The 25,492-nt window shown below is 53.4% G+C and overlaps 1 protein-coding gene and 1 long non-coding RNA gene across 5 annotated transcripts; one reads left to right on the top strand and one right to left on the bottom strand.

The window, feature by feature from the left end:
- Window positions 1-7,119: 7,119 nt before the first annotated feature.
- N4BP3 (NEDD4 binding protein 3) lies at window positions 7,120-18,588 on the bottom strand. Of its 2 annotated transcripts, none has more exons than XM_016158400.2 (5): window positions 18,180-18,588; window positions 12,856-13,203; window positions 12,081-12,608; window positions 11,507-11,749; window positions 7,120-11,380 (listed from the first exon to the last, which is right to left on the bottom strand). In XM_016158400.2, the coding sequence occupies exons 2-5, from the start codon at window positions 13,174-13,176 to the stop codon at window positions 10,853-10,855; spliced, it is 1,620 nt and encodes a 539-aa protein (XP_016013886.1). In that variant the 5' UTR covers window positions 13,177-13,203; window positions 18,180-18,588; the 3' UTR covers window positions 7,120-10,852. The 2 variants fall into 2 exon arrangements, with proteins under 2 accessions (XP_016013886.1, XP_016013884.1); XM_016158398.2 differs by having other exon boundaries at window positions 12,856-13,206; window positions 18,180-18,587.
- LOC107517556 lies at window positions 17,291-24,840 on the top strand. Of its 3 annotated transcripts, none has more exons than XR_004952063.1 (3): window positions 17,291-17,432; window positions 21,678-21,809; window positions 24,392-24,840. It is a non-coding gene; the product is annotated as an uncharacterized LOC107517556 (long non-coding RNA). The 3 variants fall into 3 exon arrangements; XR_001598544.2 differs by lacking the exon at window positions 17,291-17,432 and adding an exon at window positions 18,625-18,737; XR_004952062.1 differs by lacking the exon at window positions 17,291-17,432 and adding an exon at window positions 20,697-21,391.
- The last annotated feature ends 652 nt before the right edge of the window (window positions 24,841-25,492 follow it).

The raw sequence follows: 25,492 nt of genomic DNA, 5'->3' as shown, positions 1-25,492 counted from the left end.
ATTGTCATCAGGCAGGTTTGGGAGGTCAGGAGGTCTTGCACCCGCCTGGTATCCGTGTGACTCAGATGGCCCATGTTTCTATTCAACCCTTCCCAGGAAAGCTTCATCCACAAGCCATGTGGCTCTCACTTGATGAGGACCCCAGTCAGCCCTCCTATGTCAGTTTGATCACTGAGTGATGATCGGTTTGAGGCCTTCTTCCTCCACAGGCCAGAGCACCTCTCGTTGTAACAAGGGCCTCCTCCACTATACCATTGAAAGAAAGCTGACTTTTCCATCTGCCTTTCCTACCTCTAAGGCCCCTTCCTAAGTCCCTTCCACTCCATTTTAGAGCAGCCTTTGACACTAAACACATGGACAAGCCTCAAATTGTTGGTGACAGTTCCCTCCCTTTCCTTCCAGCCTTGGGACTAGAAGGGGGCTCTCAAATGCTCAAATCCAGCCAGTTGTCTGCTCTCAAAGAAGGGTACAGAGTAACATTGAAAGGAGAACCCTGGGCCTATGGAGACCATCGGGATTCTCCAGGTCCACCAGACTCTCAGCCCATTCCCACCAGTACCTTCAGTCCTGGCCTCATAATCTCGGCCCAACCAGGGGACAAGTGACAGGAAAACGGCACCCAGAGCCTTGCAATGTGTTTGTGCCATCTCTCCTTATGGTTGTTGCTACCACTCTAGTTTGTAATCACGATGTCCAGAAGACATGCCCAACAAATATAGGCAGACCTCAGAGACATTGCGGGTTTGTTTCTAGACCACTGCGATAAAGCGAATATCGAAATAAAGAGTCACACAATTTTTTTCATTTCCTAGTGCATATAAAAGTTACATTTACACCATATCATAGTCTGTTGAGTGTGCAATAGCATTATGTTTAAAAAAAAAACAATGTACACACTTTAATTAAAAATATTTTATTGCTAAAAATGCTAACCAAATCTGAGCCTTCAGTAAGTTGTGATCTTTTTGCTAAGGGAAAGTTTGCCTCAATGTCAACAAAAATGCAACATCTAGAAGCACAATAAAGTAAAATGCAATAAAACGAGGTATGCCTGTACCCTATCTCTGGATATGAGCCATTGTGGGCAAAATATAACGGACTCCTGTCTGCAATATGAAAACAATTATTATTGCAATTAATAGTTAACATTTCGTAGGGGGTTATTATGTGTCAGTACTGTTCTAATGACTTTACATGCATTAACAATTAATTGTTACAAAAACACTATGAGGTAGGTACAATTATTAGAGCAACTTTGCAGGTGAGAAAATGAGACACAGAGAGATTAAATAAGTCACCCAAGGTCACGCAGCTGGGAAGTAGAGGACCTGGGAAGTGAAGCGGGACAGTCTGGCTCCAGAGCTTTCTTTGAAGCATGTTGCATCCCCACACTCTCTGGACCAGCCTACAAGGCCACCATCTCACCAGGAAAGGAAAGTGGCCAATGTTTGTGGTTAAAACAAATGTACAGCGACAATGATGACAAGAAGCAGGAAAATCCACCACGAGCCAGTGAGGTGAAAGGTGGCAGCACAAAAGAATGTTTGCCAAGAGTGCCTGGGAGCCAGGATCACAATTTATCAAAAATAAACACAGCTCAAGAAAGGTCAGGACCTCACCACAGTCAAATAAGCTGGCCCTGTCAGACACCAGCTGACACCAGGACTATCAAAGGGAAGCCCAGGTCAGCATCTTGAAATTGTAAATAAAGACTGAGGAAGGAGATGGGTACAAGGACTTTCATCCCAGTGCTGCGGTAAGGAGTGGAGATAGTCTTTGGGCCTCATCACTGGGGGAACTGAAAAGTCAAAGAAGTATAGGGGGATGCATCTATGGAAACCCAGGTAGCATTTAGAAACCATATTCTAGATATACTCATGGCAACGCCAATAACGTGGTACTGAAGGGAAAAAAGAAAGAAAATGAACTCTAGGCAGAATAGTACTTATATAAATTAAAAATATATTCATAAGACCAAGGACACTTGCAAAAAAAAAAGACATACACCAAACATATCAGAGTGGTTTCCTGTGGTGCGGGGCGGGGGGGGGGGGGGGGGGGGGGGGGGGGGGGCGGGGCGGGGGGGGGGGGGGGGGAATGAGGATAAAAGGGAATAAATAAATACAAAGGAGAAAAAGGCCCTGCATGAACCAATTCAATGTATAATGAACTGGGAAGACTCAAAAAAAAAAAAAAAAATTAGCAAATAAATGAACTGGGAAAACAGAACTGCTTGCGGGTATTCCATCTGAGAAGCCCAGGAGGCTAATTCAGCTTGTCCAAGGTAAGCCACTCCTCATGAATCAGAGTTGGTCATCTTCACCAGGCTCAAGGACGGATGAGTGTGTGTTTCTCTTTGCCAAACTTCCTTATTTATCCAATGGAATTTCATGCTCATTGCCCAAGCCTTTCTCCCCAAGGTCTCACATGTACCAGGGTGATCCCTCCAAAGCAAAACATCAGATCCTACCACCTCCTTACTCAACCTACCATGGCTTGACATTCAAGCTCTTTGTCACTGTACATTTTCTTCTTTGTACAAGCTGGTCCTATGTCCAGAGCACCCTCTGCACTTCTCAGCATGAAGAACAAAAGATGCAGTTTAGTCATCAGCTCCCACAAAGTCCTCAATGAAATCTCCCTGTCTCCTTCTCTACTTCACAAACCTCTGTGGAGGATACCCACACCACACCCATCTGAGTCGTCAGCACTGTGGCACTGTAACTGCCTGTTCACACATCTGTCTCCTCACTTAGACTGTGAGCTTCTCAGGTCTGGAGTCCAGTTTCTCTCGTGCTTCCTCACTGCTCAGTGCCCAGCTCAGGGCCAGGTCAACAGTGGGTGCTCGGTGAGCATTTGCTGAATAAATGGTGCATCCATTTCCTAACCCTTGGGTTAGGGGGCCTGAGCTCAAATCTGTGGGGGTGCGCAGGAAGAGAAGTGAGTGAAATATTAAAAGTCCCCAAAGACATGCATTGGGTTTTTGCACCCAGTCTTCAGCATCCTGAAACAGGAGTACCCCTTCTGGGGGAAGGGAGAAGGGAAGTTTATGCAAATCACAGAAAGGTCCCTTTTGCCTGACACGAAATTGGACAGCCCACTGACTCCAACTTCTGGAGCCCCCACCCTACCCATTCTCTACCCTACATACCACTCCTCTGCTTAAAAACCAATAAATTCCCAGTGTACTTAGAATAAAAGCAACTCTCCTTTTTTATGGCCTACAAGGTTCTATGTGAGTGAACGCCTAACCAACTCTCCAGTCTCATCTCTTACCACTTTCCCCATCACTCACCATACTCCAACCACACTAGCCTTCTTTCCCATCCTTGACTACATCGACTTGAGACTTTATTTCTGCCTCAGGGCCTTTGCATTAGCTGTTCCCTCTGCCTGGAACACTCTTCCAGATCTTCCCACGGCTGTCTACTTATTAGGGTTTCAATACAAAATTAGTCTCTTCAGAGAATCTCTCCTAGACCACTCTGTCCCACCCTCACACCAGTCACTCTACCATATCGCCCTGTTCCTTTTCTTCATGTCACATCTCTATTTGAAGTTTCGATCTTTTGTCATTAACCAAAACTGGAGAGAAGAAAAAGCTCACCATTTTCCCTGGAGAGCAGCCCCTACTGGGAGTTTCATCTGATTAAGGCAAAATAACTGTCAAACTCCTACTCATTCTTCAAAAGATCCTGCTCGAATGCCCTGCCTGGCCCCTGGTCCGCACCGAGCTACCTCGGACCGGGCCAGGTCGCACTATGATGCGAAGTCTGAGTTCCGACGACTGTCTGTCTGGCAGAGGTGGCTCTTCGAGGCTCCTTTGAGTTTGCGGGACTCCAGCTCCTGACTCGCGGCCGACGACTGCGCAGAAAACCAATCCAAGAGTAGACTGGTGCCGGTGCCTGGGGAAAACTCGGAGCCTGGGAACCCGGCCGAGCCCACCTCTGCTTCCCCGGAGCGCCCCGCCGTCCCCACCATTCCTCCTGGCCCGGAAGCCCACAGCTCCCACCTGTTCCTGCAGCCCCGGCTCTGGCTTCCGGCGCTGCTGTCATCGGAACCGGAAGCCGCAGCTGTTGCTCCGCGGGGCGGGACCCACGGGGCGGGACCCACCGGGCGGGACCCACCCACTCGTGGCTTCGCAGAGGTACGGTTGTCCCGCAGCCTGCGCCTTCCCCTAGTCGCCGAGCCTCACCCTCCCGCACGCCCAAAGTGGAGTCACCCGCAGGAGCGGGCGGTGGCGCGAAGCCGCACCTCCAGCCAAGCTAGGGCATCCCTGGCACTGGAAGCTGCTCGGCGCTCCGCAACCCTCCTCGTCTGGGAGAAGGAATCAGACCGGTGGGCTCCGTGCGTGCGCAGCAGACGGGCCTGCTTCCCTACCGGGTATAGGCGCCTGGTGCGTCCGCCCCACACACCGGCCACGCCTAGTTTTCAGAAGCCTTAAACCAGAAATGACTGTGCCAACCCGCTCCCCGCCCTGTGCCCTCATCCAAAGTAAAGAAACAAACGGCACGACGAATGGAAGGGCCTGTCAGTGATGCTCTTTGTGAAACATCAAATGTTTAAAAGAAGTCATTTTATTCTCCGCCCCTAAGCCAGTCCTTAGACTGCTAGGGGGACCAGCCCCTGCCCTGTCGCCCTCCATTGGTTGCCCTGTTTGGCGGGTGCGGTAAGATTCAGTTGCACAACTGCCCTAAAGAGGAAGGGTAAGGGCTTAGGAAGGAGGAAAAGAAACCATGATCCCAAACGTAGGCCAGGGGTGAATTCATGCTCCTCCCAGGCCCCCCTGCTCTGGAGGGGGGAGACAGAGGAGCACTCCTCCCCTCAACAGGCCTTAGAGACTTGAACATATCACCCCAAGAGAGAAGGCTAGGCCTCTGTTTTCCTGACTTCCTGCTCCCTTTTCGAGCCAGCCTCTTTCCAGGACATCATCCCCTTCAAAGCTCCGAGCCTCCTCCCCACCCTCACCCCACCCCACTGCCAAACACCTTTGCACAATCTTGTTTTCTGGATAGCACTTGCACAAACCAGGCTTTGATTTTTTTTAAATAGCGTTTGGCTTTAAATTGTCTCTGTGTTTATTTGTTTATTCTGTCTTCCAGTCCCCTAACACATGCCCCCTTAAGGATAAACGCTCCATTGAGGCCAGGACTTTGTACTCAGCGCTGCTGTATTCCCAGCATCACATGCTTGGAACACCTTAGGTGTTCAGACACTCTGAGGTGTCCAACATCCTCCAGTGGCTCCAGAATCTTATTCAATACACAGGGAAGGGGGCAGTTCAGAGCTCCCGCCTGGAGCCCACAAGGCGTTGGAGCACCTGGAGAGGACTGTCTGTGCACCGTGAGCCTGGGTGGTCCTGGCCCACGCAGAGTTGTGGGGGTGGAGAGTTGAGTGAGCCCTGCCTGAGGCCACCCGCCAATGTCTAGGCCGCCTCCCAGCGAGCAGGAGCAGGACGGCACAGGCTTTCGTGAACGCCGCAGGCTTCCCCACTTCCTCTGGGGGAGCTCTGACCTGCTCCCCAGCTGGGTGTGAGCCAGGCCTGGCTTCTGCGACTTTGAATGGGCTGACACCTCAGGCAGTTTCACCTTTGTCCGTCATTGTTTTCCCTTGTTTGTGGCTCTCCTTAAATCTGGATTCTGTCACTTTTCAGTGTGCACTAAATTTTACTAGTTTATTTTGTCAGTCTTTCCTCATTGGGATTGTGTTTTTAATTTTTGTTTTCATTGGAGGGGGGGGGGGGCTGCTTCAGAGCAGAAATACTTAGCTATTCACAAACTCAATTAAGTCTGTTTAAATTTTTACTAGTTTCCTAGAATTTGATTTTAAAAATTTAACTCCTCAGTATTTGTCCATTTTATTTTGCAGGGGGCGGCACAAAGTATGACTTATTTTTTCCCACATTTTTGTCCAGTTATTGAAACACCTCTTATTAAACAGTCCTGCCTTACCCTCTCGTTTTGAAGCCCTTCATCGTCCTTTTAGAATTTTCTACAGTATAGAATCCATTCCTGGCTCTTCATTCTTCCCATTGAAATGTAGTTTTATTTTTATATCAGTGTCATATTGTTTTACTCATTACTTTGCAATATGTTCTAATATGTGGTGGGATTAAACAAGGTTTACGAAAAGAAGGAAAAAGAAAAAGAAACAAGGTAATTGAGAAAGCAGATCACTGGTTGCCTGCAGGTCTCCGGAGAAGGGCCGGCTACAGAGGGGCACCAGGGAATTTGAGGGGGATGATCGAATTATTCTAAATTGTGATTGTAGGGTTGGTTATTTGTATTTGTCAAAGCTCTAAAAATTGAACCCTAAAAAATGGTAAACTTTTTTTGTATGTAAATTATACCTTAAAATATGGAGAGAATGGATGTACAAAGAACACACCAGATAAATCTAAAAGAAAAAGTTTCTTGACACAGATGACAAGCCCTAGAATGCTCTCCTGAAAATACGGCCTTCCTTCTCTCTGAAAGAATCCTGTAAGCCCAGGCTAGGAAAAGATGAAGCCTCCCCTGAGAGCTGATAGGTGGGGGCAACAGCAGGTGATGAAGCCACTGCCTGCCTTCTGCAGAACCTGGGATCATAGGGCTCACTCAGCTCATGGAGCTCAAGTTGCCTGCTCAGGCCCTGTCTCTTCCTTCCACCCTCCATGTGGTTCCATAAGAGTCTCCAGAAGCAGCTACATCATTTCCAGGCCTCAGAGCAAAATGAAAACGCAGAGATCCTTATTCAAATATCATTAGAAATTTCAAGATGGGGACAGCAGTGCATTGCACCAAGTGTTGGGCCCTTCTGAGCCTAGGGCTCTATGTGACTGCACAGGTCCAAAACACATAGTAGTCCTGGTTCTGGCCCTTCCCCGTGGCTGCCTGAGGGACCCACCCATGGTCACAGGAAGGGAACTCCTCCCATGTCAGCTTACCATGCTGTCCAGGATAGCTTGCACCCTCTCACCCCTAGACAGGACCCTCCCTCAGACCTTCCCTCAGTCCAGTGTCCTAGTCCAGGCCCATCTTGAATGCCCTCATTCCATGCTGCTCCTGAGGAAACCGCCCCCAACTCCCCTTTTCAGAGCAGCTTACTCCTGTTAAAGAAAAGTATTATTCATGACACTTGTAAAGAGTAGTAAGGAAGACTTTATTCAAGGCAGGCTACTGCAATGGGGACAGAGTGGGCTCAATTCCACACACAACAAGGAAAAGTCTAATTTATAGCCAAGCAGCAGGGTTGGGGGCAGTGGATGAAAAATCACTGAGAAAACTTCAGGGGGGAGGATTCTGGCTAAGTAGACCTCATAGGATTCTCACTGAAGGCAGGCTAGTGATCAGACATCACCTGGGGGATGGTGATGAATGAGGAATCAGATTAAATACAGCGGGGGATCTAAGATGGAGGATGGGGGATTCTGGCCAAATGAACAGCAGGATTCTTGCGAGAACTGAACTGTACAAGAAAAGACACCTTCCAAGTCCAGGCCTAGTCAAGAGAGCTCAGAAGAGCCTAATCAAAATTTGGCCAAGCTTTGTCACCCCCATCCCATCACCTGATGGGTAAGTAAGCCAGCTCTCCTCTGAACTCCCGGTGCCTTACCTCCAGTGACCTATTTCATTTGCACATTATCTTTTCTAAATCCAATACAGAGGGCTAAGCCTCCACCCATTAGAGTGGTGGGTTATCCAATCTGAATTGTGACTATAAGACCCGCACCCTCTTTGGAGAAAAAAGCCTGCTAGTAAGTATAGCCTAGCCCCCCAATCTTGGAAAAAGTCACTCTCATGCAGTGGCTTCCTCTGCCTTCTCCAGGCTCTGCTGACCATGTTTACACTCTCTAGATTCTCATCCTTTGTCTCCTGTCTGGCCTGCTCACTACACGGACATGTGTGAGTTGTCTCTTTCCCCCACCCACAGGGAAGGGATAAGAGGGCAAAGGCCATGGCTACCTCACTTTCCTCATCTAGGAACCACTCCAGGCCCTGGGAGAGGCAACACATTACTGTACCTGGCTCCTAAGCCTTGACAGACCTGGTGCCCACAGGTGAACATTCAGCTGGCCCCCAGCTCAAACTAATGCCAGCCGCGGTGGGGGAGGTCTGGTCTCCCGCAACTTCACAGTCTCCCACTGCCTTCTAGGGTTGGAGGGGAGCAGCTCTGGGGTTGAAAACAGAACTCCACTCAGGCAAGGCCCACAGTCCAGTGGAGATAAAAGCAAGGGACATTTATGCAGCATGGGAAAGAGCTGGTGGAGAGGCATATGGGTGCAGTGGGCACAGGGTCTGCTCTCCGTGAGTTCAGGGAACACTTCCCGCAGGGCAAGCCCTGAGCACAGTGAGGGCCAAGGGTTGGGGGGTCAGAAAGGGCACCACTATCAGTGACTCAAGGAGCTAGACTGTCAAAGGCTTCATGTGACAAGCCCAAGGCCCCTGGGAGCAGCTGGAAGGCATAACACTATCTCAGCTGAGAACAGAAAGGAGCTGGGGGTTGGGGTTGGGGGGCTTGCCTCGGTTCTGGAGACAATTGGCTACTTGGGCCTAGTCTGCTGGGGGAGGAGGCCTGTGGGCAGCTGAGGGGCCTGACGGGGGGGGGGGGGGTCTGCCCTGAAGCAGGAGCCCCTACTGTGGCACCTGTAATCTGCTAGCCCGAGTCACCAAGCCAGCTTGGGGACCAGGAACTGGTTTGCCCAGCAGGAATGAGGTAACAGCATCTGGTTCCCTCTGAGAGGCCCCAACTTGACTCTCTGGAGCCCGCCTTCCCCCCTGCCCCCCTGCATCTGGGCTGGGCCTTGGTTTCTGGCACAGCTGCCAAGTTTTGGTACCACCCACCCAGTCCCTGTCGGCTGTACTGGCTGGCCCAGCTCTCTAATTGCTGGGTGAGGAGCTATTATGCAGAGCTGGTACACGGAAAAGTGTACACTGCGGGGCACATGGGCACCCAGCCTGACCAGCTCCAGGACTAGGGGAAGGAGTGGCCCAGGCTTCAGGCCAGCACCCAGCCCCCTAGAGGGCCTCTGGCTCAGAGACCTTGGTTTGGAGGAGTCTATGAAATGGACACTAAGGCCTGTGGGGAACAGGACTGTCTAAACTTTCTCTCCTTAGGCAGAGGACCCAAGCTAAGGAGTGGGCCTAGATGGGTCTCAGCTAAGTTCAAGGGTCTGTCCTGGCCACAAGCCTGGACAGCACTAGCGTGGCTGGAGCTGGAGGGGAAGGAATGGGCAGAGGGAGTGACAGGAAGCAGCTCTCCTGGCCTCCAACCCAGGAGCCGCAAACACATCCCCCCAGACACACCCGCCACCCACAGCACATCTACACACACCTGCTACTCACAGAGCCAGACACACCATCCCTTTGGCAGTCAAATCACACCCCTCTCTGCCCTGAAAAGGTGGGGCACACCAGAGCACACCCCACAGCCCCAGCCATACTCTGGCATAGGACCTTCTGGGGCCAGGGGAGCTGCCAGGTGTGGCCAGGAGGGCGGGGCCATGGCCACAGGGAGCACACTGGGGATCTCTGCTGAGAATTCCAAGGATACACCTGCCCCACCAGGGCAGCACTGAGAGCACAGGCCTGTGTGCTGCCTCCCCTGGGCCAGGAAGCACATCTATTTCAACCTGGAGTCTCCATACCCTGATGGACTGACAGTGCCTGGCAGCAGTCACAGTGATTCATCCCTAAGGACGCCCAGCTTTACCACAGGGCTGGAGAGACGCCACCTGCACAGCCAGACTGGGTCTGTGATCCAGGCCACCCACCCAGGAGAGAGCAAAAGCCCAGAGGGGAAGCCAGATGTCTGAGGCAGGGGTGGGAGGTAAGGGGCTGCTTCCCAAGGTAATTTTTCAGCATACAAATTAGCTTAAATCTCACCCCTGCTTAAAATACCCATGGCCTGCCATGTCTACTGGTAATGTCCACATTCCTTGCCTGTGGCCAACCCAGTGATCCACAAGCTTTCTCTGCCTTGTCTCCTGCACCTTTACAGGGACCCCGTTTTTATGGCACTACAGCCAGATAGTAAGATGGGAGGTAGGTTCTGGGATGGGCAGGACCCTACCAGAGCCTTCAGAAGCTCCAGCAAGCTGGCTAAGGCCAACCCTAACCCAAGCAGGAGCCTGGGCACCATGGTTCAGACTTCCCACTGAGAATCTTTCATGCTGTACCCATGCCTTGGGTGGCTTGCCTTTTTGTTTTTCTGGGTTCCCTAATATTGTTCCATCTGAAAATCCCACTGGTGCTGAAGAACGAAATTTCAGCCCACACGGCAGCTCTGGAACCATGTGGTGCCGGGGCAAGGTTCTTCCACTCACCAGCACGTGTGCCCAGCAGCTGTGCACACAGGCACAGGGCACAGCCTCCCAAGGATAACCAAGGGAGGTGCTACAGCCCAGGTCCACAGCCCCAACCCCGACCATCCTCAATCCTCTGACTCAAGCCAGGGATAGGCCTACCGTTATCACCCAGGGCCTCCTCGTAGAAAACACGGTTTTATTCTGGGGGAGGCCAATGTTCCCATCCCAGCCTCCCTGTCTCAGCCTCCATCTCTGTCTCTCGTGCCTGCCCGTCTGCATCTTGGGCTCCTCATCTCCCAGCCTCCTTTCCTAGGCCACACCTACTCCAGGAGCAAGGATGGGCCCTGCGACGGTGCTCCTCAGCCAAGAGGGCCTGGCCCTAGCTCCTGCTGCTGGCCCTCTATGCAGCCCACAGCCCCACTGGATCCCTCCTCTTGCAGGCCTCCCCATCCCTGGCTGGCCTCAGCAGATTCTGCCCCAGACCACTGTCAGGAAGGAGCTGCCATTCAGGGCAGGCTTGCCCAAGCCATCTTGACAGTGCTGCTGCTGTCAACTCCTCCACTGGCCTCAGATCTTGGAGGACTCAAGCCGAGGACTCCAGGGTGCCGGGGGCTCCCGCAGCGCCTGCAGCTCCTGTTCCAGTGCCTGGTTGCGGCGGTACATGTCCATGTAGCCCCCCTGGATCTCCCGCTGGTAGCGCAGCACCCGCTCCTTCTCCTCCTGCCACGTCCGCCGCTCCTGCTCAAACCGCAGCGCCTGCTCCTGGCCCCGGAGCCGCTCTTGCAGCAACTCCGCCCGCAGCTGCTCAGCGCCATCTCCAGCCTCACTGCCTCCAGCCTCCCCCAGGAGCCCCCTGCTCTTGCAGTCATCAGTCTCACAGCTGCCTGGGGCTTCCTCCCGAGGGGCCTGCTCCTGCAGGCTCTGCACGGCCTCGCGCAGCCGGGCTAGCTCTGCGTCCTGGGCCTGGGCTTGGGCCCGGCTGCCCCGAAGTTGGGTCTTCAGGTTGAAGATCTCAGCCAACTTCTGTGCCAGCTCAGCCTGGGCCTCCCGCAGCTGCTGCTTCAGGAGGCTGATCTCCGCTGTCTTCTGGCACACCTGAAAAGGGGCAAAGGATGGGCAAGAGCAAAGCAAAGCCAGGGAGAGGAGACCGGCTGGGGGGAGGGAAGAGGATGGGATTATAGCAATAGGGACAGGAAGGTCCCTGAGAACCTGGCCTCTCACCTCCCATCGGGCTTCCTCCTCTGGTCGCATGGTGGGGTCGGCCTCTGGGGGCCGAGGCTCAGGGGCCAGGCCCTGCTGTGCTCGCAGCTCCTTGCGCAGGCGCCGCTGCTCTTGCTGAGCCATAAACAGCTGTAGCTGGAGGTTGCGCTCACTGCGTTCGGCCTTGTGGGCCACCTCGTGCAGCCTCTCCATATACAGGCGCTTCAGCTCGGACAGCCACAGCCGCTGGCGCTCCTCCAGCACCTGCCAAAGGGAAGAGGTGCCAGGTGGGGCTGGCGCAGCCGTAAGCGCTCTGATGCTGTAGTCAACATCCTATGCCCCAACACCATAGGGTACAGGGCCCAATGCCCTGGCCACACATGTGCCCTACCCTAGGATGCCCTCCAGCGGTGAAGTTTCCCCAACATCCAGCCCTCCCAGGGACTCTCTCTTATACAACCCCAGCAAGGACCACCAGTGACCTGACATCCCACCATGTGGGCTGGGGGGAAAGCAGCTGAATCATCTCCTTTCTTACTCTTATTGTCCAATGCCAAGGGAGAGAAGAGGGCCCCAGGGAAGAGGCTTCTCTTACCTGTGTGAAGGGATTGGCACCATCCTCATCACTGAGGCCTCTCTTGAGATCCTCACAGGTGTCAGGCAGCATGGCCACCACCTCCTCGGCGGTGGGGCAGGAGAATTCATAGGGGGGTGGTGGCTCAGGCAGGCAGCTCAACATGGACAGTGGCCCAGCCTCCTTGGGGCTCCGTGAAGCCCGGTCCAGGGAGCCCCCGATATGGTTGATGTGGCCCAGGGAGGAGCTGAAGGGGCCAGGGCCAGGGCCAGGACTGCGACCAAAGCTCTCCCCACTGGAAGAGTCGGACAGGCTGGGCTCGGGCTCAGGGCCGCCCTCGTCCAGGCTGAGGGCGTGCAGCAGCTGGGCACGGGCCTGCGCCTGGCTGGCCCGGGGCCCCGGACTCAAGGGAGGGTGACAGGCTAGTGTGTGCAGGCTGCCATTGCTGCGCCACAGCTTCTGGCCCTTATGGGCCGCCAGGCTCTGCATGGACAGGAAGCCTTTCCCGGTGCCTGCCACAGGCTTGAACACAGATGGGCGAATGCGGCACTGCCAGGAAGAGAGAGCAGGTGTGAGACCCCGGGCTGACTACACTACCATCCAATGCTCTCACAGCCCCTGGGGATCCTCTTTCAGGCATGGGGCACATGCCGCCAAGAGGCAGACCAAGCCTCTGGCTAGCCCATAGCAGAACTTTCATGTCCCAGACCTGTCCCAGCATCAGGGTCTCCAGGGAGGCCCCAAGTTCCCCATCCCCACCCTCCCACACTAAGGAGGGGTGTGGGCAGAGATGCACCTTGTCAAAACGACCCCGCTCAGGCAGCGAAGTCTTGCTGAAGTCACTGGCCCGAGGATGTTCCTGGTAGTAGAGGGTGGCATAGTCGGCGGGCTCGTTCCGAGCAGCCCGCTTGGTGGTCTTGCCATCCTTCTTGGGGAGGTGCAGGTAGCTGAGGAGCTCGCGCTGGCCCAAACCCTTCCGGAGGAGCCCATCAGGCTGGCGGGAGGCCCGGGACCCTGCAAGTGCTGCCCGTAGCTCCTCAGGGGAGAAGTCTTGCCGTTCCAACAGGCTGCCCACGCTGCCCATGGCAATGCCAGCAGGGCTTGGGACTGTGGCCATGAAGTTTCAACAGGGCACAGGCAGCTGCTTCTGGGGATCGGGATGCTCCATCAGGGGTGGGTGGGCATTTGCAGCCGACCTTCCCTGATGCCCTAAACCCAGATGCTTGTTCTGTGCTGGCTCCCTACCCAGCCTGGGCTCGGGAAAGGCAGATATGGGTCTGGAGAGACTCCAGGACAGGATTCCTAGGCTAGCAAGAAAAAGGCGTACAGGTCCCAAAGCCACTTTCCCAGTGCCCCAGCTCCAGCAACGAGCCAGTGTGTATGATTGGGAGGAATGAGGGAAGGCCCTGAAGGCAAGACAGGGCCCCTCCCAGGATGGGGCCAGCTGAGGACACAGGCTACGTCTAACCACCTTGCTCATTCTCCTGCTAGGCTCCCCATCCAATCTGGGGGGTGGACAGAGGGCACGAGGAACCAGGCCCAGTGGCCTCAGACTCTCTATGCCTCCTTCCTCCTTTGGGGTAGGGGATCCAGTTCAGCTCTCCTGCAGAGAGTCAGCTCCCCAAGGGAAGCACCTGGAGGGTGGGGTTACAGGGAGGAGGGATACAAACAGGAAGGGCCCCAGGGGAGGAAGGATGGTGGAAACAATGGCCACAGTTTCCGGAACAGGTGTTGGTAGGAGGCAGAGGGAAGGGACAGCCAGAGCCCCTGCCACCCGCTATACACACTGCCACTCTAGAGCCCACCACCAGGCAAGAGGCGCCCTAAAGCCTGGCCCAGCATGGAGCCAGTCAATGTGTGGGGCCTGGCTTCCTCATCCAGCCAATGGCCGTGACAACTCTTATCAGGAATGTTAGGAGAATGGGATAACAGGACAAAGCACCCAGTCCAGGGCCCAGCTGGCAGCCAGGATCAATGCAGGCTGGCCAAACCTGAGCAGGTGGTCAGACACACAAGGATGCTGACGGGAGGCCAGCCTATCTCCCACCTGTGCTGAGATCACACAGTGGATAGCAAGGCCCCGCTGGATGCCCAGTTTGGCACACAGTAGGTGCTCAGCACACAATAAGTGCTCAGAAAGGAGCCACTGGATGAACCAATGCCACCTTCTCTGACTCCCACCCAACTGCTCCCATTCCCAGGCAGACACCCCACGGGCAAACTGTAGCTATGTGTCCCCTACCACCCATCCAATATGCTTCCGGGACACCCATCCCCATCCCAAACAATGGTCTTTAGGAGGTTCCATCTTCCTCAACCATTTCCAGGTTTTGTTTGTGGAAGACAAAGCTCTCCAGGAGTAAAAGGGAGGGAGGGTACAGCACTGCCCCCACACTCCGTGGCCCTCTGGCAAAAGCAACCTTCCTATCCCTTTCCTCCCTGCCCCCAGCTCACGCAAACCCTCTGGAGGTGTCACAGGCCACATAGGGTCAGGGGACTCATCAGGTAAGGAATCACAGGCGATACAGCAACACAGTCCTACACAGGGGATCTCAGGGTCCTGTGATGCACTCCGATTTTTTAGGTAAGGGCACTGGGGCTCTGAAAGGTGGTTTGCCCAAAGTCACAGAGCTGGTCAGAGTGAGGACACCTGTGATCCCAGCACATGGCTGCCGAATGTCAAGTGGGAACCCAGGATGTCATCCACAGCCCAAAAAGTTGGAATTGAAGTGTCTGCTTCCCAATTTGACAGCCCTTCACCAGGATAAACACACCCAACCACAGATGACACTGTGTCTGAAAACACACTGAACTCCTGTCACTCCTGTTGGGGAGGTGGACAGCAGAGAACCTTGTTTCCTGCCCTGCCCTCACACTATCGCTCAATGGGACGCCTCCCTTCACCCTGCCTCGTTTCCCCACCTCTGAAGCGGGAAACTCTGCCTGCCCTACCTTCCTTATAAGGTTGCTGTGACAGTCACATAGACAATGAAAATAAAAGGTCTTGTGAACTGTAAACCCAGTAGTGAGCACAGGTGCAGGGATGGTGACGGTGGTGCCAAATACGCCCACTTCATCCCAAACACACGCCTCACCTTCCCCTGGGCAGGTCCTCGCTTTCTGTCTTAAGTGCCGGAGCTATAACTGACACCCCACTGTGCCCCACAAAGGGTCTCAGGTCCAGGGTAGAAGAAGCCATGGGCCATGGCAGCATGTACACCACACACTGCAGTGTAATCAGTGCCACCAGCAGCACAGAGGCTCCTATATTAGAGGATACAGCGCAGACAATTATATCCAACAGCAGAGAGTCATGCTCAAGGTCACCCACACAGCACTGAGCACCCCACCCTCTCGGACACATATATATAACACAGGTATTCTCCAAGAAAGGCCTAGCGTCCTCCCCAGCCCTGAGACTAGATGCAGGTGTGTGTGGGTATGTGCACACCTGCGCGTGCACGTGTACAAGCGAAGGTGCTAAGGGGGGCATGGGACCGGCTTTTCTCCGCAAATGACTTGAACAAATAAAAACAGCTACGGAGCTGGAGGAGGGGGAACAGATAGTCCCTTTCCTTCGTCTTTCCTAAAGCTGCCACCCTCCACTCCTCATAGGTAACTTCTTTGGCTGTATTTTCAGCTTTCAGTAGGCTCCGCCCTGCCTAGCGCTCAGTCTAGAGACAGTCTCTTTTCCTACTGGGGTCCATCCACCACCTCCCCTGCCTCCCCCAACACACATTCCTTCCTGTTGCTTGGAGGCCCGTCAGGCCAGGACAGCTGTACGGGCTGGAGAGAGTTTGGTGGACAGGGGAAGAGACAACAAGCACCTTACAGCCCTACTGGGACCATCCAAGCAAAGAGCCTACTGCCTGCCTCCAAGTGCCTCCCTTCCCTGCTCAGCCTTGGGGCCCAGAGCTGAAAATCCCTCACCACCCCATACGCTAGGCTTGGGCTGAGACTTCTACACAGGCCCCTACTGGCCCCATTAGGGTCCCTTTACTCCTGCTCCCATTCTCCAGCCCCAAAAATAGCCAGCAGACTGAAAGCCAAGGACACAAGGGCATCTTTCAGACAGGAGACCAGGGCTTGGGGAACCATCCTGGCCATGGAGCAGAGAAAAGATAGACATTAGGGAGGCATCTGGGTGTCCATTAGTGGGTGCCTTGCTGGGTCAGCATGACATTGTGTCTCCCACAGCTTCATACATGCACGGGGGGGGGGGGGGGGAGTAGTGTCAACGCTCCCCACTTCAGAGGAGGAAACCAAGACCCAGGAGGTGAAATAATGTGCCTAAGGTTATGTTCTGCTGCATAGGAGAAAGTGCACAGGCTCCCTTGGTGTAAAAAGAAGCCTGCCCTGACCCCACATGCACCTCCTCTGGGGTGGGACAGCCCAGAGCACGTGGGCAGGAAGCTCCCATTCCTGGACTCACAGCAGGCTGTGGTCAGCCCCTCCTGAGGCCCCAGGGGAGGGTCCCACCACCTGCTGGGGGATCAGCTTGGCTGAGGGGCGTGTCTGCAGCTGCCCCTGAAGAATGGGACTGGAATGTCCTAGCTCCAAAAGAGGAGGCAGTGGATGAGGGGGCCCAGAAAGGGGACAGAAGTTGGCATACCTTAGCCCAGCTGTAACACATGAGACAGAGCCCAGCGTCTAACCCCTGCAGGAGTGATGCTTGTCTCACCTTATAGTTACACAGCACTCCACAGTTTTTCTCAACCTTTTCATTTCATCATCTCATCTCCACAACAGCTTCATGGGAACAGGCAGGATAGCAGCTACCCTCATTCCGTTTTACAAGTAGAGAAACTGAGGCCCAGACAGAGGAAGCAAGTTGTCCTAGATACCACAGTAACAAGCAATCTCAACTCCCTAAGCAAGGTCCTCTTTACTGCAGTCGACTATCCAGGCCAGGGGTCACCAGCTGCTCTTTGGGGGCACGCACTCTTGTGTATGTATGTATGTCTACTCAGCCCCCACACATGCTTCTACCAAGGGATGTGTGACCAGGCTGGTTTGGATCCCAGTCCCCTCAGCCTGGGATCCCTTCTGCCTGCTCCTGGGTCATGAAGAAATAGCAACAGCACTGCTGCTTGGGGACTCTGAGCCCTGGGAGCTGCTAGCTCTACAGGCAGTAGCTGGAGCAGGCTGGCGGTATTCATTGAGTCTGGCACATACACACCCACACATAGCCAGCCGGCAGAGGAGCCCTGCCCAGAAGGGCCCGGGGAGGAGGCTGATCACCGGGCCCAGGATGGCCTCCTGCCTCTGCTTCCTCCCCAGGCCAGGAAGGGAGTAGGCACAGTGGCCAAGACCGAGGGACCGGCAGGCTGAGCCCCTGGTGCAAACGAGGAGAGCCCCAGCCTGCTCTTCGGGGTAGGTGGTGCGAGGTGGGAGACGACGGGTCCCACATCTCTTTCTGGACACTCCCAGAGCCGTGATTTCGGCCTGGCCCAAGGCCAGCCCTCACTTTTGCCAAAGATTGTGGCTAGACAGGGACCGTGCTCTGGCCTCCAAGACCCGGGAGCATCCCTTATCCTCAGGTCAGGCAGCTGCCGCCAGTACAGGGCAGGGGGTTGGAGGAGGAAGAGGCTATGCTGGAGAGGTCGGGAGAGGGATCTCGTGGGGAAGGAGGGAAAGACGATGTAGGCGACCTCGCGGAATTCCACCCCCCACCCCACTCCGGGAAGCCTGGGGTGGAGGCTAAGCTCCCCAGAACAGCGGGAGGTACTGGAGGACAGGAGGGGGCTTCTCTTCCTGGCGGCTCCCTGGGTCCTGCCCGGAGCCGTTGGACCAGGGGACGGAAGCCTAAGTCAGGCTCCCGCGCCAAGGGCACCTGCCCCACCCCAGCCGCGGCGCAGGGGTCCCAGGCACTGCTCTATGAAAAGCGCGTTTGCAGAGGTTGCGGAGAGCGTCCGGGTCGGTCCCCGATCCGGCTTCTCGGTGCCTGGGAGCATTGGGTACCTGGGCGCACACCGCGCCCTGGCGCCTCCACCCACCTCTCAAACTGAAATCTCACCGGCCAGGGGCTGCGGCTTGGCCAAGGTCGTCGGGAAAACGAGACCTTGCGGCCGCCCTCTCTTCTCCCGAGTCCAGCTCTGGCCCTTGGTGCGCCCCACTTACCATGCTGGTGCTGCTCCGCACCCCTTGCGCGCTGCAGTTTCCTCGCACGGATTTGAACCCTCCCTCCAGGACGCCCGTCCAGCCGAGACTGCGAGCCGGGCCGGAGCGGCTAGGCGGCAGACGCCGGGAAAACGCGGGCGGGCGCCAGAGCCGGATTGGCGAGGGAGGGACGCGCTCGGTAGCGCTCGCTTGCCTGCCCCAGAGGCGGAGGGAAAACCCGGCCTGACTCACCCGCGCGCCGCCAGCCCAGAGCCCGGCCGGGCCCCCGGATGTGGGGGGCGGGGACGGGGGGCAACCCCCGCCCGCCGCCAGGCAACCTGAGCCCCGCCCGGGCTCGCAGCTCCAACCCAGCTCTGGCCCAAAGAGGCCCCTGCCGCCTGTGTCCTGCGTCTCGCCGCCCAGTGCGCTTCGGCTCCGACCCAGGCGGGTCCACAGCCCGGAGCGCGGCCGACGCCCCCCGAGCGCGCCCCGCCCGCCCCGCTCCTCCTCCTCCTCCTGCTGGCCTCGCCCGCCCCTCTCCGTTTCCAGAACTCGACAGCTTTGGAAGAGGCGCGTTAGGTAGGTCCGTCGCTTATCTGATCCTCGCCTCCTTCCCTCAGGTATTATTATCTCTTTTTGAGGCTGAGGAAAATAGTAGTCCAAAGAGGTGGAGAGATTTACCCAAGGTCTCCAACTCCTTATCCACCGAATTGGGCGCTGGTTTTTGTTTTGTTTTGTTTTGTTTTGTTTGTTTTTGTCACCGTAGCCTTCTAGATTCTAGGGGCAGCAAATTCAGATGCCTTCAGGGGCCAGACAAGTAATGAGTCAAACAGTTGGGTGTAAGGCAAGACAAATGAGACAGAGATGGATACCTAAAGGCATTCAGATTCAAAAAATTAAAACATCCTGGCTTCCTCCAAAAGTTAAACACAGAGTTACCTCCTGACCCAGCAATTCCACTCCCAGGTATACACCCAAAAGAAGTGAAGCTAGGGACTCAGACCAGTACTTGTACACCAGTGTTCATAGCAGGATGGTTTACAACAGCCAGAAAGTGGACATAGTTGAAGCTATTGTCAGATGAATGGAAAAACATATTGTGGTATATCCATACACTGGAATATTATTCGGCCCCTAAAAGAATGAAATGCTGATACATGGTACAAATGGATGAAACTCCAGAAAAGTATTCTAAGTGAAAGACGAAAAGCAAAAAGCCAAATGTATAATTCCACTTATATGAAGTCAATAAGTCCATATGGACAGAAAGCAGATTAGTGCCAGGGGCTGTGAGGAGAGAGACATGAAGAGTGATTATTTAAAGGGTATGGGGTTTCCTTCCGGGATGAGGTAGTGGTTGCATGGCATTGTGAATGTACTAAAAGCTATTGCACTGTAGACTTGAAAATGGTTCATTTTGTTATGTGAATTTTATCAATTAAAAAGACATCGTGTCACCCATGGATCAGATTTGGGCCACAGGTCACCAGTTTGCAGCTCCTTGTATTCTACATGGTCCTTACTAGCTTCCTGTCAAGAAACATCCAAGCTTGTAGAGAATTTGTATGAGTTTATTTGAGCCAAACTGACCACATATGCCAGGGAGCAAAATCTCAAATGCTCCCAAGAATAATGGTTTGCAATTCCTCCTATGCATTTGAGATCAAGGAAGGAAAGAAAGGAAAAATTACCTGGACATGGGAGAAAATAAGGCAGAAATTAGATTACAACAGGTATTAGAAGGATGGGACTCAAAGCGGACTTTTCAAAAGTGTATTATCCTAGATGCACAGAAACAATGGGCAGGGCTTCATAAGGCAAAGATAAAACTTATACTAAAGAAGTTATATGCCTGGGGCGTGACTGCCCACTGTAACCTGCCCAGTTGGGAATTTATGACCAGATCACCCTGTGAGGTTACTTTCCATAGAACCCCTTTTTCATCCACATTCCTAATAATGAAAGTGCCAGACTTCAGAGGACTTGTCTAGTTAAGAAAACTCAGTAACTACTTTGGGTGTCAGTCCTTGGGGAGCCCCCAGTAACTGGCTTCATTAAGTGATTCATGAAGCAGGCAGCATTCTTTCTAACCACAAGAAGTGCGCTCATAGGGGTTGTACATAATGGAAGGATTTTATAGGAAGGGTGAGGCAAGAAAGCTATTAGTGAAAAAAAGAGAAAAGATTAAAATTATTTGTTGACCTGGACATTTTTTCTTTGAGTGAAAAGAAGAGGAAAGGTTTTTATCATGTAGATTGCGTCTTTTTTCTCTGAGGGATGGGGGGAGGGGCGGGGTGGTGCTATGTGACAGGTTACCTTCTGGTGCTTGACCAGAAAATTCCAGACTGGTTGATTAAGGTTATATTTCTGGGAGAGAGGCTGTGTGGAAGAAAAATGGGTTCTATGGAAAGTAACCTCACAGGATGATCTGATCATAAATTCCTAACAGAGCAGGTCCTGGTGGGTAGTCACACCCCAGGCATATAACTTCTTTAGTAAAAGGCTTATCTTTGCCTTAAGCAAACCCTGTCCATTGTTTCTGTGCATCTAGGTTAACATATCTTTGAAATGTCCCCTTTTAGACTTCTTCATCTAATACCTGACCACCCAGAAGAAAACACATAATCTCATTAACTACTACCCTATAATGTGATCCCCACCTAGTTTTCTCCTACCTTCCTCTAATTCTTCCTTAAATTCCCTCCTTAATCTCATGCAGAAGAGAAACTGCAAAACTTATTCTCAGGAGTATTTGAGATCATGCTTCCTGCTGCTATATGTCATCAGTTTGGCTCAAATAAATGCTTATAAAAATTCTCTGCAGATTTGAATGTTTCTTATACCAGCAATTGTAACAGCAGTTAGATCAGGTATATTAAATCTAGGTTTGGTATCATGAGCTTTTAGCACAAGTGATGTCATTTTGGGCTTGTGATTTTTTTCTTTAATAAGATAAAGGTTGAGAGCAAGGACACACTTCACCTTTTTGGGGACTTGAGCGCAGGCCTCATTGAGAAGTGGCTTTTGTCAACTTAAGACCACCCAAGCCTGTAGAGGATTTTTTGTGAATTTACTTGAGCCAAACCTGATGACACTGCCAGGAAGCAATATCTCAAATGCTCCAGGGAATGAATAACAGTTTTGAAGTCTCTCTTATACATTTAGAATTAAGAAAAGAAAGTAAGGAAGATTACACGGAAGTGAGAAAAAGCAAGCCGGGCATTGGATTACAGGTTAGTTAACAAGATTTCATGTGCTCTCTTTAGGGTGGTTACCCTTCTGAGGAGTTTGAAAGAGAGGCTTTCAAAGATGCCTTAACCAAATACACAGAAACAGTGAACAGGGCTGGTGTAAGGTGAAGATAAGCCTTTTACTAAAGAAGTGATATGCCTGGGGCACGATTACCCACCTTGACCTGCCCAGTTAGGAATTTATGATCTGATCACCCTGTGGTGTTGTTTTCAGTTGCTGGACTTGTCAGATTTATCACAGAACGCTTTTTTTTCTCCATACTTTTAGGATGGCACTTGAAGGCTGGAAAGCATCTCCATGGAGGAGTGTGTCGTGGGGCAAGCACCTATGGCTGGAGAAGGCAGGGCATGTTCAGGCCAAGGCGAGCTTCCTAGTGAGGCCAAAGCCCTGGGCATGGAGGTCAGTGTGGGAGAGGTGAGGCGCAGGTGGCACATTAGAGCAGACCCAGAAAGGCCTCTTGAAATAGGAGCCTCTGAGGTGTTGAGAGAAGGAAGTGTGACGGGGTGTGTACACAGGCCCTGTGAGGTGATTGAGGGGGAAGAGGGGTCTTAGGGAACAGAACTGGCCATGGAGGGCAGAGGCACTGGGGAGAGGAAGAGATAGGCACCGTTCGTGAGATGGTCTGAAAGTAGAATGTGCTTGTCTTGGCAAGAAATTATAGGAGGAGGAGAGGGAGGGGGTCAGACAAGTGCTGTGGAATCTGATTCAGCTCCTCCCTTTTCTGTCATCACAAACCCCATGACTGGTCCAAGGTCTTCCGACCCCCAGGCTGATGTGCTCTCCCTGCCCCAGGCTGCCAGAGGGAATTGAGAGGGGAAGGCTGATCAGAATCTTGTAATGGAATGTTCCAGTGATGCAGGACAGGGCAAATTTTCCCGAGTGGTGGGGAGAACAAGACCTGCACTAAGAGAAGAAGTGGACCCTTTGGAGTAGAGTATAGGAAGAATTCGACACACACGCCAAAGTTAGAGGCAAAAGAAAGTTTATTAGAAAAGAGACTAACACTCCACAGACAGACTCTGGCCTCCTCTCAGAGGCAGTGAGGGTGACCCTGATCGGTCAGGGAATTCAGTTTATATGTGGTTCTTTAGTTCCCATTTCCTTTGATGTGAACATACAGTAAGGAAGGGGAAGGGGAAGAGTGTGAAGCCTGAAAGGCCTGCTGGCAGTTCCCAGCCTTTAATCCATAGGTTCCCCCTGGTTTTAGCCTTAGGGAATTAATGACTTTATTTCTGTAGGGTGCCACTTAAAGACTGTAGTTCCTGGTTCCCCTTCCACAGGTGTGGGAAATGGATTGTTAGTAAACCCAGCAGAAATCGTCCTTTATTCTGCAGGTGTCCTCCTGGCCTGGCTGAGGGGCTGATCAGCATATTGTGGTCTCTGAATGTAGCTTGATTCACATTTTAATTCTCTTGCCTCCCCCCTGCATTACTAGCAGGAGGGAAAGAAATCAGAAGACACCTTGGAGCCCAGAAATGTCAAAGACAGAGGGAGAAGGGGCAGGAGAGTCTGGGCCGGATGGAATAGTAGAAAGTGGCTACGCAGCAGGGAGGGGCAGGGAGCTTGCCCCGCCCCCCCCCACCCGCCTGTACCAGAGCCTTCTCTGAAGTGCGGGGTACAGAATGCAGGGGGCTGGGGTAGAGAGGGAGCTGGCTCCACCCCTCTAGCTGAACTGTTTTTCAAAGAAACGAAGCTCAGGTCCCCAGAACCCTCTAGTCTGCACCAGACTACCTGTCTCCCACCTCCTGAGCAGGCTCCAGACTCCAGGCTACTAAGAGCACTCCCCACTCCTCCCCAGAAGTTGGAGAGCTGCCCTAGCAGGTCCTCCCTCCTGTCTGGCTTCTCTGACCCCTTAGAGGTTGTACCAGTCACCTGGATAGAAAGTGTAAAGCTGAGGGGACCAGCTGTCCCAGGGACAGGCAGTTTTTGGCCCGATCCAAAAAGTGCCCCCTCCTCCCACCCCATGCCCCCTCGTGCCCTCCTATGCACATTCGCAAGCATAAACCGCAGGGCACAAACCATAGAGTGTTACAATGAACCCTTGGGTGTCCTCAGTCCATTCTCTCTGATGGCAAAACTGGGGGCCAGAGAGGGGACAACTTGCTCTCCAAAAGCATGTCTCGAAGCTAATTTCTGGCCAGGCTGGGCCTGGAAGCTGGTCCCCCTTGTGACCTAGACCAGTGCTGGCTCTGTTCACCTGTACTCCCCTCCATGCAGGCTGCCTCTTCTCACCCCTGTCCCTTAGGCCTCCCGTCTGCCATTCTGAGGCCTTTGAGAGAAGCAGGTGGGCAGAGCAAAGGTGGGCAGTCAGAAGCCAGCAGAAGCCAGGCTTCTGTCCCCTTTCGCACACTTGATGGACAGCACGGGAGAGGCCAGACTCTGGAAGCAGGGCAGGGGGACTTCTACACAGTGAACTTTGCTCATTTTCCCAGGCTCACAGGACAGACACCCCTGCCTGGGCCACCTGCCCCCAGATTTGGCATTCTTGTGGAGTGGTGCCAGGGGGCAAGGCCTTTAGGGCACCAGGCCAGGGGAGGAAACCAAGCTCCCTGAATGAAGCCACTCCCGAATTGGCTGACCTTGGACAATTAAATTTCTCTGCATCTCAGTTTCTTCATCTAGAAAAGTGGATCTTAATTTAGCCAGGAGGATGAAATAAAGTAACATCTGTAAAGTGCCCAGCACAGTGCCTAATCAATGGTAGGCATCTGTCAATGATAATTTGTCCTTCTCCCTCCTCCCTGTGGGGAAAGCTCAGCAAAAAGACAAAGCTTGACTTGGTGCTTGTCTCGAAGCGGCCAGGTAGGCTGTGTGCTGTCCCGACCCAGCATTGCTCAGGCCTCTCTCCTGGGCTGGGTAGTATGTACACCAGGTTGCCTGTAAGAGGCCAAGACTGGAGCCACCCTCGGAAACTAGCAATTGTCCCCTTCACTCTGGCCGCCACCTCTACATCACCTTTCTCCTTTCTCCTTGACTTGCAGTAATCCGCCTGGACTCCCTGCCACCCAGTCATCGCCCACTGTACCCCAGAGGGCACTTTCTAGCCCACTCATTTTGTCTCCACTCTCCTGTGCCTGTGAGGTACTGTCCTAGCTTCAAGACTGGCCCCTGCCTCATGTCGGGGACTGCCTCAGTGTCCTCATCTGTAAGTGCTGGTTGTTGGGAGAATCCAGAGTTACTGCTTGCATGCTGTGTTGTTTCAGCGACACTTGCTTGTCACAGGTCATCAGCATTCGTGGGTCATCTGTCTGTCAACCCTAGGAGACAGAGAATTTTGAGCCCAGGAGATTGGCCCCCAATCCACGATCGGACCCCCCAGGGCCTCCTCCGTTACTTGACAGTTCACCATGCTCAGCTCCAACCCACCATCTACAAAAAAAGCCACTTTATGGCTGCTTTCTAACCAGAAGAATTAAAAATGGTGGCCCTAGCTCTAGTCTCCAGTCTGTAACTTCCTGGTGACCTCTCCGAATCTCGATTTCTTCATTTGTAAACAAGTATAATCCCTTTGAGGATGAAATGGCATAATCTCAGGGAAGGAAGAACTTGACAGCTGTGTGTCCCCTGCCCGCCCTTCACTACTTACCCTCCCTTCACTACTTACCCTCCCTTGTCCTCTCTCTTCCTGGAGCTGGCCAGGCCCCAGCCCAAAGAGGGAGGGAGGAGAGCTGGGCATTTCTAGAGGGGCAGAGTCTGAGGCTTTTAGACCTTGGAAAGAGCAGGCTGACAGGTAACTCTTGGTGCTCACTCTAGCTCCTGCTAGCAGCTCCACGGTTGTTCTAAACCCAAGAGCTGTGTCACAGTGGGGCATTGTGGCTGTCTGGGTCAAGGCAGTAGGACCTTGCTGGCCTGCCTTCACACTCCACCCAGGGAGGCGTGCCCCATACCCTGGGGTGAAAGTGGACTCCCGGGACCTGGACTGCCCTCCTGAGTCACCCATATTGAGGACAAGCCTTTGTTCACCCCCGTTGCCTCCCCTGCCTGCCCTGTCCCCCCCCACCACCCCCCCACAACCAGGGCAGCCCCAGGCAGTAGGAGCAGGTGGAAGCTGAGAACTGCCAGGACTTGTTCAAGTGTCTGCC

This window comes from Rousettus aegyptiacus, unplaced genomic scaffold (assembly GCF_014176215.1).
Source record: "Rousettus aegyptiacus isolate mRouAeg1 unplaced genomic scaffold, mRouAeg1.p scaffold_m13_p_7, whole genome shotgun sequence".
NCBI lineage: Eukaryota > Metazoa > Chordata > Mammalia > Chiroptera > Pteropodidae > Rousettus > Rousettus aegyptiacus.
This window is presented reverse-complemented; position numbering and strand designations above follow the sequence as displayed.

What these genes read in the sequence shown, in the direction of transcription:
- N4BP3 (XM_016158400.2), bottom strand. Translation starts at nt 13,176, where the DNA reads ATGGCCACAGTCCCAAGCCCTGCTGGCATTGCCATGGGCAGCGTGGGC. An exon ending in GTGCCAATCCCTTCACACAG is followed by an intron (nt 11,750 to 12,080) that starts GTAAGAGAAGCC and finishes TCCCTTTGGCAG; the next exon opens with GTGCTGGAGGAGCGCCAGCG. An exon ending in AGGAGGAAGCCCGATGGGAG is followed by an intron (nt 11,381 to 11,506) that starts GTGAGAGGCCAG and finishes GCCCCTTTTCAG; the next exon opens with GTGTGCCAGAAGACAGCGGA.